The following is a 16,550-nucleotide window of genomic DNA, read 5'->3' as shown; positions in this document are numbered from 1 at the left end:
AGTTACTTGTTTGAGTCTTGCATCAATTCAGACCTTAGAATTAAGAAACTTTTAAGTAAAAGTCTTCCTCTGTACTTGCTTCACCATGGGTACTGGGAACATGATGAGGAACAGGATGGTTTCTGTCCCTGTTGGTTGTTACAGTCAGAAGACAGGGGCAGATGTTATACAAACCGTTGCTCAGATATGCTACAAAGAAAAAGTATGGTGCACAAAGATTGTATATGACCTTTAGAGGGGGTGGAGTTAGGGAAGGCTCTCCTTTAGAACTGAAGAAATTTCATTCACACAAAGCCAATATATAGTATATAATATAACATGAAATAGTAGTAGTTATATGGTAGATCAAACATTATGCTGGTAATCAACTATTCCTTATCTTCTTTTACTAATCCCTCCCATGAAAGCTTCTTGGCAGCAGGAACACCTTGACATCAGAGTTTATGCCTATTTCATGTCAGAGGGCTTTGTTTATAAAAGGCCCTGAGTAATATTTCTCATTAATATATCACATAATTTTTCTTTCTATCATGCTAGTGTAATTTAGTAGTTGTATCATTTAACATACATTACTGTTAACATCGTTGTTGTTATAATATCACACGGGTCCTAGCATAGAAAGAATAATTTATACAAAGATACAATTTAAGAAAAATATTTTGGGGGCACCTAGGTGGCTCAGTCGGTCGGGTGTCCAACTTTGGCTCAGGACATGATCTCGTGGTTTGTGAGTTCGGGCCCCAGCTCAGGCTCTGTGTTGACAGTTTAGAGCCTGGAGTCTGCTTCTGGATTCTGTGCCTCCCTCTCTCTCTTTGCCTCTCCCCCATTTGTGCCCTCTCTCTCTCAAAAATAAACATTAAAAAAATTTTTTAAGAAAAATATTTTTTAATTAATATGCCATTTACTGCTATTGCCTTGACTCATAAATCTACAGCAAGATCCCTTCCCCCAGAACATGATGTCCCACTATATATTTGGAGCCTGTCCATCACTCTCAGTTTCTGTGATGGAAATGATGAGGATTGTTTTACAGTTGCTGTTGACTTTTTGTTTGCTTTATTTGGGCATTTAAATCAATTTCATTGTCTAAGAATGTAAATCATAAAAACTGGTTTCCTTTAAAAATGTTAAAAGATTATGAAATGAGGCCTACTTTTCTTTTGGCATCAAGGGTAGATAAATGCATACCTATTAAATGGAGCATGGTCTTTTGATAGTAAATTTAGCCTATGGGTATATTCATTTTACAGTGTTCACTCAGGCTTAAAATATCCTCTAATGCCTTTGAGAGAGTAAAGCGAAGAATGCCATCACGTGACTGTCTGGGTTTCTGAAATGCTAAAGCTTTGTATAAGCCTTATGGATTTTGAGTAATAATAAAGCAAGTGCTGGCTTGTTAAAAAAGATAATCTGATCCATCCACTATATAAACCAGAATGTAATTTTAGATACTATGGTTTTACATCACAGATGATTCCGTAATCTCCAAAAGAACTTGCCTAATTATAAGAGTATATTTTCTTGGAATATAAATTCATTTTGATACTTAAATGATTTTAAGATTCTATTTGAGGAATCTTTTACTTATAAATATTGTATTTTCAATTAAAATATTCACATTTCTCTAGTCATGAAAAATATAGTGCATAAAGGGTTCCAAGATTTAAATATGACTGCCATTTCATTGTGACCGCTCTCAAAAGAAGTTGATTACCAAATAGTTAGGAAAAATGGAAGTTACAGTCTTGCGTATAGTTAGCCCAGTTTACTAATTCTCATACTAAATATTTTTGAGCATCTTTTTTGTTCCAGGTACCATAGTAGGCATCAGGTATATTCTCGAGAAACAAAACAAAGTTTGCAAAAACAGACCATCGAACAACCTTTCTCATGTAGTATTCCCACTGACGTTTATGTGCTTCATTCTTTGGATATCTTGGCCTCCCACTCAGAATATATCCACTTCAATCTTTGCACAGATCTCTAACAAGCTTCTGTGTCTGACTTACTGGTCTACTGGAAGTAGAAAGGGATTGCCGCTGAAGCCATCCGTACTGACAGTGCAGGTGATAATGACCAAATTCACACAGACAGAGCCACATTTGGCAAGGGATCACAAAAATAATTTCAAGTAGTATTTCTCTGGCCCTGCTCCAATCTGCTGCATGAGAACATCAAACCTTCCTATCCTCCAGATCCTTCTGAGAGTCCCCTGAAGGTGTCTCAACCAGAATTTCTTAGCATGGCAGTCCTCTTCTCTGTTTTCAGGGCACTGTGGAGGTATCACCCATCACCACCACAGGGCATTAACCATGTCGCGCATGGCAGCCGACGGCGCTGTGACCAATGCAAACCTCATGCTACTCTGGCCCTGCTTTCTCAGTCTCCACAGAGATTAGAGTTCAGCCTTTCATGTTAGGGTAGTCTCAGCTGCTATAATTGTAATGTGTAACAAAAATGCAACAGCTGAAGGAATATAGAAGTTTATTTCTCTCTCACATAACAGTCCACCTTAGGTGTTCATTTTGGCAACAAATCTTGTGCTGTCGTTCAAGAACTGGGGGGAGGGGGGCTCTGCCTGTCTTCAACACACAGCCTCCAAGGTTGCTCTGCTCTCTGCCCTTCCAGCCCACAGGAAAGGGGAAGAACCTAGGGGGGAGATACCCCCACTTCTCAAAAGCCTCGGCTCACATTCGGTTGGAAAGAATTGGCCCCACCTCTCTGCAAAGGGCCGCTTCCAGTCACATTTCTGCTTGACAGCAAGCTGTCACCTTCGTCTCCCTCTTGTTGCACTGTCCTAGACCTAGACCGCTGGCGGCCTCCTAGATCTAACCTCCAGAGCAGCTGAGGGCATCCTCCGTCACGTGATCTGCAGCATCTCTACCCTAGGCTGCTCCCTTTCCCATCCAGATCAACAGCTTGTCTAAACCTTTACCATTGTCCCCAGATCCACCCTCCTTGCCACTCACACCAGCCTGAAAGGTTGGTGACCTGCCCCCTAGATACGGGGCCCTGGCTGTGGTCCTCTCCCTGACAAGCCACTCTTTCCTTCCATCCCAGTGGAGGACACATCTCTACCTCTGTCTCAAGCTCACTCTCCTTCCCAGTGTAATTCTTTTCTATCTCCTGTGGGATCTTGTTCCACTAAATATTCCTGCTTTCTCTGAAGAGAATCTTATCTTGCTGGTAAAGTTTTCAATCATTGAGAGTGTAAACATGCTTTCTTTTGCTTCATGCTGTGTGTTGTTTTTTTTTTTATTGCCCCTCTTTTTCCTTTTTAAACCAGATCTCTTAAAAGACTAGTTTATGTTACCTGCCCTGTCTGCACCTCCTGTCTAGTGTCCAGCCTTTTGCAATCCTTACAGAAAAGGAGCACCCTGAGCTGTGTGCAGCCCACGTTCATTCAACAACTCGTCAACATGTACTCCTGAGCTCGATCTGTGCCAGGCACAGGGAATTCAGCAGTGAACAAAATAAAGGTCTTTGTCCTCCTGGAGTTTACATTCTAGTAGGGAAAGGCAGAAAGTAAACATCTATCTGTTAGGTGTGTCAGTGATCTGTGGAATGTTCTAAAGACAAAACAGAGTCAGGATATAAGGGGGCTAAGAGGACATGGATATTTTAAAAGACCTCACAGGTAAATATTTGAGCAGAGATCTGAAGCAAGTGAGAAAGCAATCCACGTGGATAACTGGAAGGAGAGCATTTCAGGCCAAACAAAACAAAACAAAAAAAACAACAAAACATGTAATAAGGCCCTGAGCATATCTGCACATACAAGGAGCATATCTGCACATACAAGGGACAGTAAAAGGGCCAATATGACTGGAGCAGAACAGGACAGGAAGGAATAGCAGATGAGGCCGGAGATGTAGCTGGTGCCAGATCCACAGGGTTTTCTAGACTAGGGTGAGAATTCTGATGGGAGCCGTAAGAGGGGCCTGAGCAAAGGAATGACATGATTTTGGTTTTGTTTTTGTTTTTTTTTAGTTTACTTATTTATTTTGAGAGACGGAACACGGGGAGGGGTGGAGAGAGAGAAAGAGAAGCCCAAGTAGGTTCTGCACTGTCAGCACAGAGCCTGACCCAGGGCTGGAACTCATGAACCATGAGATCATGACCTGAGCTGAAATCAAGAGCCAGATGCTTAACCAACTGAGCCACCCAGGCGCCCCTTCTTTCTGTTTTAAGGAGAGACTCTGACTGCTGTATGCAGAATAGACCCCAAAAAGGCAGAGTGATCAGTTAGGTTGCTATCAGAATAATGCAGACAGGAGATGATGGTCATCTGGGCGGGGAGGTATCTGTGGAAGCAGAGAGAAATCCATTCTGGGTGGATCAAAGAGATGACAGGCTAAGCAGTGCTGGCACCTTCCATTCGCCCCGCCAGTGGACTTTCCTCTCCACATTCCACGTTTCTATACCTTGCTTATGGCCCAGGAGGCTGATCCATACAGACTGCATCATATCTGGCTTCCGTTTAGTTTGGCCCCTGAAAGGCTTCTGCAGAAGATCAGAAGGCAGGATGAGCATGAGGTCAGAGTACTGTTCTCCCAGCATCCTCCCTTCCTCCCTGCCACCAGGGGTTGGCTGTGACTGTCTACCTGAGGCTACCACTCTCCCCTACAGTTGCCCTCTCTGGATTCCAGGAAGCTTTCTCCTGCCCTCCCTCCTTCACATCCAGGGGTGATTCCAGTTCCTACTGTTGCTAACTCCAGGGTGCTTCAGTATCCTTTCATTGGGTTTCCTGAACCTTGCCCACAACTTTATAAATAGTCCCTTTAGTAAGATTTCCTCAGATTCTTACACTCTTGACTCATACTGGAAGCTAGGGCATCTAATGTAGTAAAAACAGCAGAACTTTTTTTTTTTTTAAGTTTATTTGTCCATTTTGAGTGAGAGACAGAGAGAGAGAGAGAGGGAGAGAGAATGAGTGGGGGAGGGGCAGAGAGAGAGGGAGAGAGCAAATCCCAAGCAGGCTCCAAGCCATCAGCACAGAGACCAACTCAGGGCTCAGTCTCACGACCCGTGACATCATGACCTGAGCCAAAGCGAGGCAGAGCTTAACTGACTTAACCAACTGAGCCACCCAGGCACCCCAGAACATTGTTTTTTTTTTTGTTTTTTTTTGTTTTTTTTTTAATTTTTTTTTTCAACGTTTTTTATTTATTTTTGGGACAGAGAGAGACAGAGCATGAACGGGGGAGGGGCAGAGAGAGAGGGAGACACAGAATCGGAAACAGGCTCCAGGCTCCGAGCCATCAGCCCAGAGCCTGACGCGGGGCTCGAACTCACGGACCGCGAGATCGTGACCTGGCTGAAGTCGGACGCTTAACCGACTGCGCCACCCAGGCGCCCCCCCAGAACATTGTTTTTAATCACAGTTTTTTACTTGTTTGTTTTTCTTTTCCCTAGTAAAATGCTAAATCTGTGAGGACAGGAACTATCATACTCATGTTTCTATTCTCATAACATAAAGTAGGGTTTACTACCGTTGTATCAGTGTTATAGGTAATGATGCCACCTGAGTCCTTAAGAATTGTCTAAACTATGTTTGATATGAAAGATTTATCAAAAGTATGGTGTGTGTATATCCATCTTAGTGCTTAGAGGTATAATCTTCACCTTGTTGGATAATTCAGTTCTCTGGGACCAAAGAGACTTTTAAGAAAAAGTTGGGTATACAGCTTTCTTATTACTCATCCTCATGGAGATATTTAGACAATGGTTTGCTGATTTTACCAATTGTTTCTGAACTAGAAAGATACTGTACTGTTTGTTCCCACTTTTCCCAAGAACATAAATTTTTACCAAATAAAGATGATGCCAATAACTTTTTTTCCCCAGGAACTTAAAAGGTGTGTGACTTATTAACTTAACAGTTAAGTTACTAACTTACATTTGCATAACATTTTAATAGTGACTATATTTGGTTATATACATTCATAAGATTACCAGTGTGAGGGGCTTCTCGGGGGCTCAGTCAGTTAAACATCTGACTCTTGATTTTGGCTCAGGTCATGATCTCATGGTTCATGCGTTCGAGCCCCGTGTCAGGCTCTGCGCTGGCAGTGCGGAGCCTGCTTGGCATTCTCTCTCTCGCCTTCTCTTCCTGCCCCACCCCTGTGTTCTCTCTATCTCTCTCTCTCTCTCACACACACAAAATAAATAAACTAAAAAAAAAAAAGATTATCAGTGTGATCGTTTTCCTGCCAATTTTTGGTTTTAGTTTTGCATTTTGTTATTGATGTTTTCTGTTGATCTAAAGAATATTTTATCTTTATTCTTCACATGCTTAATTATACTTTTATAGTTTTGTGACTTGTTTTTTTTTGGTTTTTTTTTTTTTTTTTGACCTTGACTTCTTCCTTGCTATTTCCTTGGAGCAAAACCTTAAACAGTAAGCTTCATGGCCTTGAGGTGTAATTTTAATAAAAGCTGTGCTGAGTAATCATTTGGTATAAAGTCCCAACCAAATCCATTAATAGAAAAATAAGCAATGTCTTTTCAAGGTTAACTTTCTTTCTGGTTGCTCACACGAATAATACACACTTATTACATTCATTTAATTATTGCCTGCTATTATAATTTAAGATCCATATTTCTGGTAAGGACAACCAAAAAATAACCTTAAGTTTAAGAGCAGATTATCAAAGAATTTGTTCATTAATGACAAATTAATATACCATGGGGTTTTGCTTGTATAAAATTGTTGTTAATCCAGGAAAATGTCCAGGAATACCCTCTTGACTGGATACTTTGTTGTGTTTTAACTAAAAAGACATGGCTAGGGACTCCTGGGTGGCTCAGTCAGTTGAGCCTCCAACTCCTGATTTCAGCTCAGGTCATGATTCCAGAGTCGTGAAATCAAGTCCCCTATCAGGCTCTGTGCTGAGCATGAAGCCTGTTTAAGATTCTCTCTCTCTCCCTCTGCCCCTTTGCCCTGCTCACACTCTCTCTAAAAGAAAAAAAAAATCTATTTTTAAAAGGCATGACCTTCTTTTTCTCCTTTTTTTATTTTTAACATTACTAAATATAAAGTGGGGTTTTTAAAGGGATAAACATTACATTCTTTAAAGCACTTTTATTTTGTGGATTTAAAATTAATTTAATAACTTCGTTTGGAAACTGAGTAAGCACTTGACTGAAGCGAGTGTGCGCTTGAAATCTGGGACGTTTAGCGGTTCTCATTCATTAGAGAACTAGTCATTTGGAGGTATCACCAGTCACTCTCCGTGCAGTCCCCTTTTCCTCTCTCTTCTCCTCTATTAACCAGTAAATTATGACTACTTGGGGAGTTGTTATCCATTTGGAAACTCACAACGGTAACAGCGGCGGGAAATAGTGAAATTACGAAAAGTAACAAGCACCGATTTAAATAATTTTACCTTGCTGAAAGTTTCCTAAGCTTTCAGAGTCAATTTAAGCCTCCTCTTTCCTGGGCAAGAAGGGAACAGTTTACCCTGAAATCCCCGTGGTGAGTACAAGGAGGGGGACGGGGGACCGAAAAGATCTGGTCCGAAGGCCGCCGCGCCCTGAGAAGCCGCCCCCTTGATAGACTGTCTATGTTCCTACTCCTGCCATTTCTTAGCTCACCCGCCTGATGCGGCTTGATTATTTAGGCCCCTCAGGAAAGTAAGAGGAGTTTACCGTATTGTCTCAAACTCTGGCCCATGCAGCGCTCGAGTCTCCTCCAGAGTCGCACCGTGGGTGGACCGGTGGGGCCCCTCGGGAGCCATTTCTTTTGTAATTGGCTCGGTTTTTTTCAGTAAAGAGTTGTATAGTTTTAAAAAATTAAAACTCCTTAGATTCCTTCTAGCTGTATAAAACCTCATTCTTCTGTTTGCAGCCTTTTCTTTCTTTTCTTTTTGGGGAGAGGCATATAGTCAGTCAATCAGCGTACAAGCTAACCCTCTGAATACAGTTGAGAGGTCAAAGTGCTGAGTTAGTGTTTGGCTCTGGAGGGGCAGGTGAATCAGAGCTTGTCAGAGTATCACTTAACTTAAAAAAGGGAGGGGCAGGAGAAAGTATACATAGGATGAAAATCCCCATATTTGGACAAAAGCTTGGAATTGGTGGCAGTGAAAGATTTTAGAGAACCCATGAAAAGTGAACAACTAAAGAGTACATTTGGGCTGTTTTGTTTTGTTTTTTAATTTGAGATGATAATTGTAAATCCATTGCTTTGTTTTTCAGATATAGATAAGATGCCCTATTATTTGCTTTGGGCAATTTTTTTAAGCTTTCAGGAGTCTATACATTAGAGTAAATTGGTATGATTTCTATTTCATAATACACTGCTTCAAAAGTTATTCGTGGCTATTTTTAATTGATTTGTCCATGTAAATAGAAAACCATAAAAGCCACTTGAATTGTAATTCATTTCTATTGTCTATGGAATACCCAAACAAGCTTCTATATTAAAACTAAATAGTAGGTCAATTTTCTAGCTATTTATAGAGACCTAAATTTTTTTGTCCTCTCATTTAGAAGAGAACAAGGGAAGCAGTGGTTATTCTTGGATTTCACATTTAGCCAATCCTCACAAATTCTTTCTCTACATAGTATAATTGATTAATAGCACCAAATCCAGGGTCAGATCCTGGATTCAAATTCCGGCTAAATGACCTTGAGCAAGTCATTTCACCTCTCTCTGTCACTGTTTCCTTATCTATAGTGGAAATAATTATGCTTCCTACCTTGTAATATTGCTGTGGAGAGTAAATTCCTTAATATATGTGATATAGTTAGTGTAGTCCCAAGGCCATAGTTGGCATGGTTTTACATATTAGCTATTATTATAATATTGAGCAGGAGAGCAGAGATTTTAATCCTTAATGAAAATCCAACCTACTTGAGCGATAAGAGAGTTTGTGTACTCAAGTAGGTAGAAAAGTATAGTCGGGGAAATGAATTCAAGAAAATTAATCTGGTAGCATTCAATGAAAAGGATTGGTATAAAGAGACACTGGAGTCTCAGGGACCAGTTAGGATGCTCTATTCCAGGAAAGAGGTAAAAAAGTCTTGAACTACTATCTCAGTCCATCCAGATTTCTGTAACAAAAATACCATAGACTAGGTGGTTTATAAACAACAGAAATATATTTCTCACTGTTCTGGAGGTTAGGAAGTCCACGATCAAGGCAGGTCTGATTTCTGGTGAGACCCACTTCTTGGTTCATAGGTGGCCATTTTCTCACTGTGTTCCCACATGGTGGAAGGCATAAGAGATCTCTTTGGAGGCCCTATTAGACGAATAGTAACTCCATTTATGAGAGCTCCACCAACACGACCTCATCAGCTCCTGAAGGCGCCACCTCCTAATACACATTTGGGGTTAGGATTTCAACATATGGATTTGAGGGGGAGGAGGACACAAACGTTCAGCCTATTGCAGCTGCCATTGTGGTGTTGGTAGAAGATGGAAAATGATATGTGAGAAGTTACAGGCTTACATATGGGGGAAAAGAATATACTAACTTGGGGTGCCTGGGTGGCTCAGTTGATTAAGCATCCAACTCCTGATTTTGGCTCAGGTCAAAATCTCACGGTTCGTGGGTTTGAGCCCCGCATCGGGCTCTGCACTCCCTCTCTCTCTCTGCCCTTCCCCTGCTCACAGTCTGTTTCTCACTCTCTTAAAATAAATAAATAAACCTTTAAAAAATAAATGGTTAAGCATTAAAAAAGAGAGAGAGAATACAGTACCTGATTTTCAAACTGGGTGACTAACATTATGGATGTAATAAACCTAGGATCGTTCTTTGGTTTCTGAACAGTTTCTATATATTGAGAATTAAGGAATGTAAAATTTAAAAGACAAGTCAAGATTAAATGTGGTCATATCTTATTATGCTGTTATTTATATAACAAGTAAATGGCTAATCGTCATCCATAAAGAAGCACGTTGATAAGAGTAAGATCTTTCAAAGAATTTTCCTCCAGTTAAGAAAAATCTATCCTATTGTGCTGATTCTTTCATTCAGATTCCTACATTTGTTATTCTTTGATTCTTGTCTTGTATCCCAAGATTGTTGATGTTGTGGTACGAGGAATTCAGACATAAACCTATTGAGAATTAAACCATCAACTTCCGCACTTGGTCCAACTATAGATGTGGAAACATATATGTAATTATTCAGAGTTGCAAATAATTTTCATCTGTTATTTCATAAGTATTTTTATTATTTCCAGGTCCGATGGATGATGTACTGGATTGTTTTTGCTCTCTATACTGTGATTGAAACAATAACAGATCAAACAGTTGCTTGGTAAGTTCTAGCACTGAGAAAGGGCCAGACTATAGACACCTCATCAGGTGTCCTGAGTTCTTATCCTGCCCTTGGCTGGTAACCCGGTGAATTTGATCAAGTTACTTACTTATCCAGTGTTTCACTTTCTTTATCTGGTTTCCCCATAAGAACATTACTTTCCTTACAGTCCCCCCTCCAATTAAAGCAGCTCATGTTTCCCAGTGGGTTGCTCCCTGCCCTCCTCCCACACAGGTCCCAATATCTTGGAATACAAAAACTTAGTTGTCATCACCCTTTTTCCACAGGATGACTTGAGGCTATTTTTATCACTTCCTAAATGACTCCCTCTTTGAAGCCCACAGCATCTGGTTCTAGAACTCCCTCCCCATCCTTAAAACTCTCAACTACAAACATTCAAACTGGATGACGTCAGCATCCACGTGGACGCCCACTCACCACCAGCTCCTTGGCTGCTCTGTTCCAAATAGCTGAGACAAAATTAAAGCATGTTTGTACCCTCAAGGATTTAACATTTTACCAAGAAGCGATACCAAAGGGAACAATTTGAATCTCCTGTGCCATATTTCACTGGTGCGTTTCCATCTAAACCTTACCATCACTGGAGAAGTCCTCCTTTCAAAATCTTTAAACTTCATACCTTGCCAGTATCCTAAACTGCCCTCGCTGCACAAACCATCAGCCTAAATTAGCCCTTCTTTGTTTCCTTTCCTGGGCTACAAATGCAGCACCCCCAGAACATCATTCAGCTGCTCTCATGTAGGTACCAGTTTGACCCTCCCCATTCCCTTTACTTGCTGCTTCCCTGCCCTCTTGTATCTGTTTCAGACACTTGCTGTTCTCTCCTTTAAACTGTCTTTCTGGCTTTGCTATTCTCATCGTATTCTCACAGCACATTAGGTCATATTGGATTGCTAGGAAAAAAATAAAGAAGTCACCAGACTTTAACGTTCTTAACAACTTGCCCTTATTTATGAACCTTTCTGTGTCTGCAGCCATCTTTCTCTTCTGACTTGAAATGTGAGTTATTCTTCCTCTGTCCCATAGCTCATTCATTTACCTGTTAAGTGTTTGGTGGAGAGTTTTGGGGGAGGGCTTTTTGTGTGGTTTTAAATGGCAGAACACAGATTTCAAACCATGCTAGGTCTCTTAAGTTTCCAAGTTCTCTTTTTCAAGACTTCTCATATTTTCCTGATTGCAAATGTCACCTATATATATTATTAAGAAGCGAGTGGTGTACAAAAAGTTTACTGTGAATAGCGAAAGCCCAGAAACTCCTCTGTAACTGCGCCATGGTAAAGACCCTCTGTTGACTACACAACAGCTTTTTCTTACTGCCCTGGACCCCTCTGCCTCATCAGAAGAGCCCAGATTTGTTCAGTTAAACCATGTATCTTAATAATCTGTGTCCCATGGGATGCTAGCCCTCTGTGGTATATTGTTCACTTTTGCTGTGGCGGCAAACAACCCTAAAGGCATGATGGGTTAGAAAAACAAACATTTATTTCTTGCTCAACTTATGTAAGGGCAAAAGGTTGGCTGCAGCTTTGCGGGGCTCAGTTCAGTTTTAAGTGTCTTCTCGTTTCAGGCCCAAGGCTGAAGGAGCAGCTGTTTCATGGCAGAAAGCAAAAATTTAAAGCAAGAGGTTGGGGGTGTTGGGGTGAGGAAGTCAAAGGGCATTTAAAGCTTCTGCGTGCATGTGATATGTCACACTCACATTATGTTGGCCAGAGTAAGTCACATGGCTAACCCCGCAGTCATTCCTCGAGGAAGTGCACTCAGCCCGTAGGGAAAACAGTGCAAAGTCACATGGAAAGGGGCATGGGTAGCTGACACTAATTCCCAGTCTACCACAATGGTAATTCCATTCCCCTTACAAGTGAATGATTGTCTGCCAAGTGCCGTTTTCCGGCCAAATGAGACTGGAAGGGGAGTTCTGGGGGGAGTGTTGAGAAAGAGAAGGACATGTGTTCATGGGGTAACTTTGTGCCCTTGGAGTATTACAGAGCTTCCTCCTGGCGCTTGGAGAGATGTCCGGTACTGACGCCCCCGTTGGGCTCTGCAGAATGGTGGCTGGTATACCTTACTGCCATGGTCAAATGCTGTTAATGTTCTCTCTGGACTGCTACAGTCAGCGGGCAGCTTGCCTATGGTTGCTTATACAGTTGTAGTAGAAGTTTCGGAATCTCAGCAGGGATCAGGTCACTCTTTGGTTAACTGATTTATAGTTAATGAAATTAATTCATCAATTCAAACATAGTTATTTCCTTAATCACTCACTTTTACATGTGAAAACTTAATACAATGACTGAACTTTCTTAAAAGAAAGGGTGTGTGTGTGTGTGTGTGTGTGAGAGAGAGAGAGAGAGAGAGAGAGAGAGAAAGAGAGAGAGAGAGAGAGATTGATTTCCTCATTGTAGTTTATTTTCACCAGTGGTTTTTTCGAATTTTTTCTTGTTAGGTTCCCCCTGTACTATGAGCTTAAGATTGCTTTTGTCATATGGCTGCTCTCTCCCTATACCAAAGGAGCAAGTTTAATATATAGAAAATTCCTTCATCCACTTCTTTCTTCAAAGGAAAGGGTAAGATCTATAAATCCATAAATCATTTGTTAGAAATGGACATCATCACATGTTTTGTGCTATTAAACAAGTAAAACTACTATATCTTCGGGAAAAAGTCCTTGTTTTTGGCTTGTTGACACTATTGTTAAATAAAATTTATACCCATGAGTTTGTTTGTTTTTCCCCCAGGAGATTGATGACTATATTGTACAAGCAAAGGAGCGGGGCTATGAGACCGTGGTAAACTTCGGGCGGCAAGGTTTAGCTTTCGCAGCCACTGCTGCTGTCACTGCAGCGGTGAAGGTAATTATTTATGTTTTTTATTCAATGTCACATTAAGTCAATGGACAAAGTAGGGTGGCTTTTTATTCTAGATCATTATAAACTTTTGGCAGAATTTTGCTTTGCTTATTTTTGTAATGTAAATGTAAACGATAATTTAAAAAACATTTTAATGCATGTGTTTTATAACTGCTCAATATTCTGAAAGTCTTAACTGATCACAAAATGAGAGCTAGTTAATATATAAAACCATACCTGAAGATGTCATTTTGTCATAATTTTCCTACTTTATAGCCTTAAAATAAGGTTGAGTAAATCACCTATAGTAAAGATGACCATTCTTTCTTTCCCTGTCTCTGGTCTCTCTCTCTCTCTCTTTCTCTCTCTCTCTCTCTTTCTTTCTCTCTCTCTCTCTCTCTCTCTCTCTCTCTCCCGATGGCAATATCTTGGTAGGATTTCTGGCTTACTCCTGCACCCCTACTTCAACCAATTTGAGGTAACTGATTATTCAAAATAAGGCATGAAAAAATTCTGTTCTTAAAACTTGAGATTTTACTTAGCCAGTTACTAATGTCATGTGTTGTGTTTTTTTGCAAGTGAAGTTATCAAATGTATGCCTTCTGTGAAAACTTGCGTTATGGCTTTTGGATTTCTTTGCATGTAGTAATTGGTGTGGTTTATTTTGAATACCATAGCGTAATTGATTTTGGTGTGTAGTATATGGAAAGAAAACAGGCTTCAGATCCCGAAAATGCTGAGTGTGACTTTTTAAATAACTATTGGTGATTTACTTAACCTCTGTATTCACTGGTTGCTTCATGTATAAAAGAGGGGTAATATACCTGTCTGCCAGAGCATATGAAAAAGCACAATGCTTGCCAAAACATAGTAGGAGTCCAATAAACATTAATATCATGTGTGTGTGTCTCTCTTTCAAGTGAAAATTTGAGTTTGTTGCTATGAAGTTAAATTGAGATTAAATAGTATTCCAGCTTCTGAGTTAGACTTTTTCAACTTGGTTATCTTGAACTAAAATAACAATGCTATGGAAATAAATATTCTAAGTGGTGATTCTGCATAATAGCAATGGTGATGGGATATAAAATGTCTGTGGGGTTTCCAGAATGATCCTTAATTTTTCAGAGTGAACTTTGGCTCAAGTACAATTAATATGATCAACAAAATTAAAACCCAAAATTATATTCGGGGCACCTGGGTGGCTCAGTTGGTTGAGCATCCGACTTTGGCTCAGGTCATGATCTCACGGTTTGTGAGTTTGAGCCCCACGTCAGGCTCTGTGCTGACAGCTCAGAGCCTGGAGCCTGCTTCAGATTCTGTGTCTCCCTCTCTCTCTGCCCCTCCCCACTTGTTCTCTCTCTCTCTCTCTCTGCCTCTCTCTCTCTCTTCCCCCCTCTCCCTCCTCCCTCTCCCTCTCTCTCTGTCTCTCTCAAAAATAAACATTAAATATCTAAATTATATTCAGATTATATCCCCAGAAGTGTTACATTCAGAATTAAGTGTAAACTTATTAACTATGCAGCCCTAGACATGTAAGACAACTGTATCATTAATAATTATTAACTATCAGCACTTTAGTGAAGAATAGTTTACCTGCTACCTGACTTTTAAAGGCTTTTTCTTTTATTAGTATAGATATACTAAAAATTTTAAATTTTAATACTAAAGATTTTAAATCTTATTGGACTGTTATCCATTGTAAAAGAAGTTCATTTGCTTTTTTTTCTTGCTTAATGAGAATACATTCCTGATTTCCATATGTCCTAAAAAAGAGCATCCAAGAGACATAATATTCAACAACTAGAAATTCTACCACAAGACCACAGATGCAGTTATTGAAGAAATAATACAATAATATTTCCCAGAACTGAAGGACATGATTTCTAGATTGAAAGAACCCACGGGGCCTCTGGGTGGCTCAGACAGTTAAGCATCTGACTCTTGATCTCATTTCTGGTCTTGATCTCACCTTGGGAGTTCAAGCTATGCCCTGGACTCTGCACTGGGTATGAACCTTACTTAAAAAAAAAAAAAAAAATAGAAAGAGCCCACATAGTACCCAGCACAATGAATGAAAAAAAGACTGACTGTAAGCAAGGTCATTGGAATAGTCCAGAGACACCAGAGACAAGGAAAAAGTGTTTAAAGATTCCAAAGATAAAAAGTATGTCACATCCAAATGACCAAGAATCGGAAAGGCATTAAATTTCTGAATAGTGACAATGGAAGCTTGAAGACCAAAGAATAATACCATCCATGATACCATAATTTTCACCCTCACATTCTGAAACAGTCAAGCTCTCAGTCATGTGTGAGCTTAGAATCAATCTAAATTTTTTTTTAAAGCATATGCAAAGTCACAAAATTTACCTCCTAAATTCTTTGTCAGGGTAGATATGCTCTACCACAATTAGGGAATAATCCATGAAGAAGGAAACCCATGGGATCAGGAGATAGGGTATCTAGCACAGAAGGGAGGGGACAGTACTTCCCAGAATGTACATCTACATAGCAAGTCAAGTGCAATTGGCCGAAATTGGATGTGATGGGTGCAGGGTGCCAGGAGAGGTATCTCAGGGGAACGTATGAGGATGAGAGTATCTAATAGGTTTAACCCTATGCAGGGATGATACTTAAATTAGTCAGCACATGCTACAGCCAGTCAGAAGACACTGAACACCACGAAAAATATACTGGAGGCAATGTGAAGAGGGAGGCATAGCATGACTAATCAAAGGAGTATTTTAAAAACGGGATAATTGTTGACTCTGGAAAATAACAAAAGTTATATAAGAAAGGAAGTGTAATAATGGAGCATGACTAGGCCCAGCAGCAAGCAGCATTTATATCAGAATCATGAGAACACAGACTGTAGACGGAACAACTGTGATTTTGCTCTCTCAGGAAGGTGGAGGAAGGAGAAAAGGAAGTGGAAGAGAAAGAAAATCCTCACCTGTCAGCTAGGAAAGTAAAGGGTTTAATTTTTTTTTTTTTTTTTACCATTTATTTATTATTAAGAGACAGAGAGGGACGCCTGGGTGGCTCAGTTGGTGAGCATCCGACTTCGGCTTAGGTCATGATCTCACAGCTCGTGAGTTCGAGCCCCACATTGCGCTCTGTGCTGACAGCTTGGAGCCTGGAGCCTGCTTCGGATTCTGTGTCTCCCTCTCTCTCTGCCCCTAACCCACTCGCGTTCTGTCTCTGTCTCTCTCAAAAATAAACAAACATTCAAAAAAAAAAAAAGAGGCAGAAACTGAGCATGAACATGGGAGGGGCAGAGAGGGGAGGAGACACAGAATCTGAAGAGGGCTCCAGGCCCTGAGATGTCAGCACAGAGCCCGATACGGGTCTCAAACTCACAAACCCTGAGATCATGACCTGAGCCGAAGTCAGACACTCAACCGACTGAGCCACCCAT

The 16,550-nt window shown here is 40.5% G+C and overlaps 1 protein-coding gene across 1 annotated transcript in view; it reads left to right on the top strand.

The window, feature by feature from the left end:
• The window catches only part of REEP3 (receptor accessory protein 3), a 97,558-nt gene that overhangs the window by 58,968 nt on the left and 22,040 nt on the right, over positions 1-16,550 (top strand). The window contains exons 3-5 of the mRNA XM_060642652.3: positions 10,192-10,268; positions 12,730-12,850; positions 13,022-13,135. Of these exons, the coding sequence (XP_060498635.2) occupies positions 10,192-10,268; positions 12,730-12,850; positions 13,022-13,135 (312 nt within the window). The remainder of the gene's footprint in view (positions 1-10,191; positions 10,269-12,729; positions 12,851-13,021; positions 13,136-16,550) is intronic.

This window comes from Panthera onca, chromosome D2 (assembly GCF_046562875.1).
Source record: "Panthera onca isolate mPanOnc1 chromosome D2, mPanOnc1 haplotype 2, whole genome shotgun sequence".
Lineage (NCBI taxonomy): Eukaryota > Metazoa > Chordata > Mammalia > Carnivora > Felidae > Panthera > Panthera onca.
The sequence above is the reverse complement of the archived record's forward strand: the minus strand, read 5'-3'. Positions and strand labels throughout refer to the sequence as shown.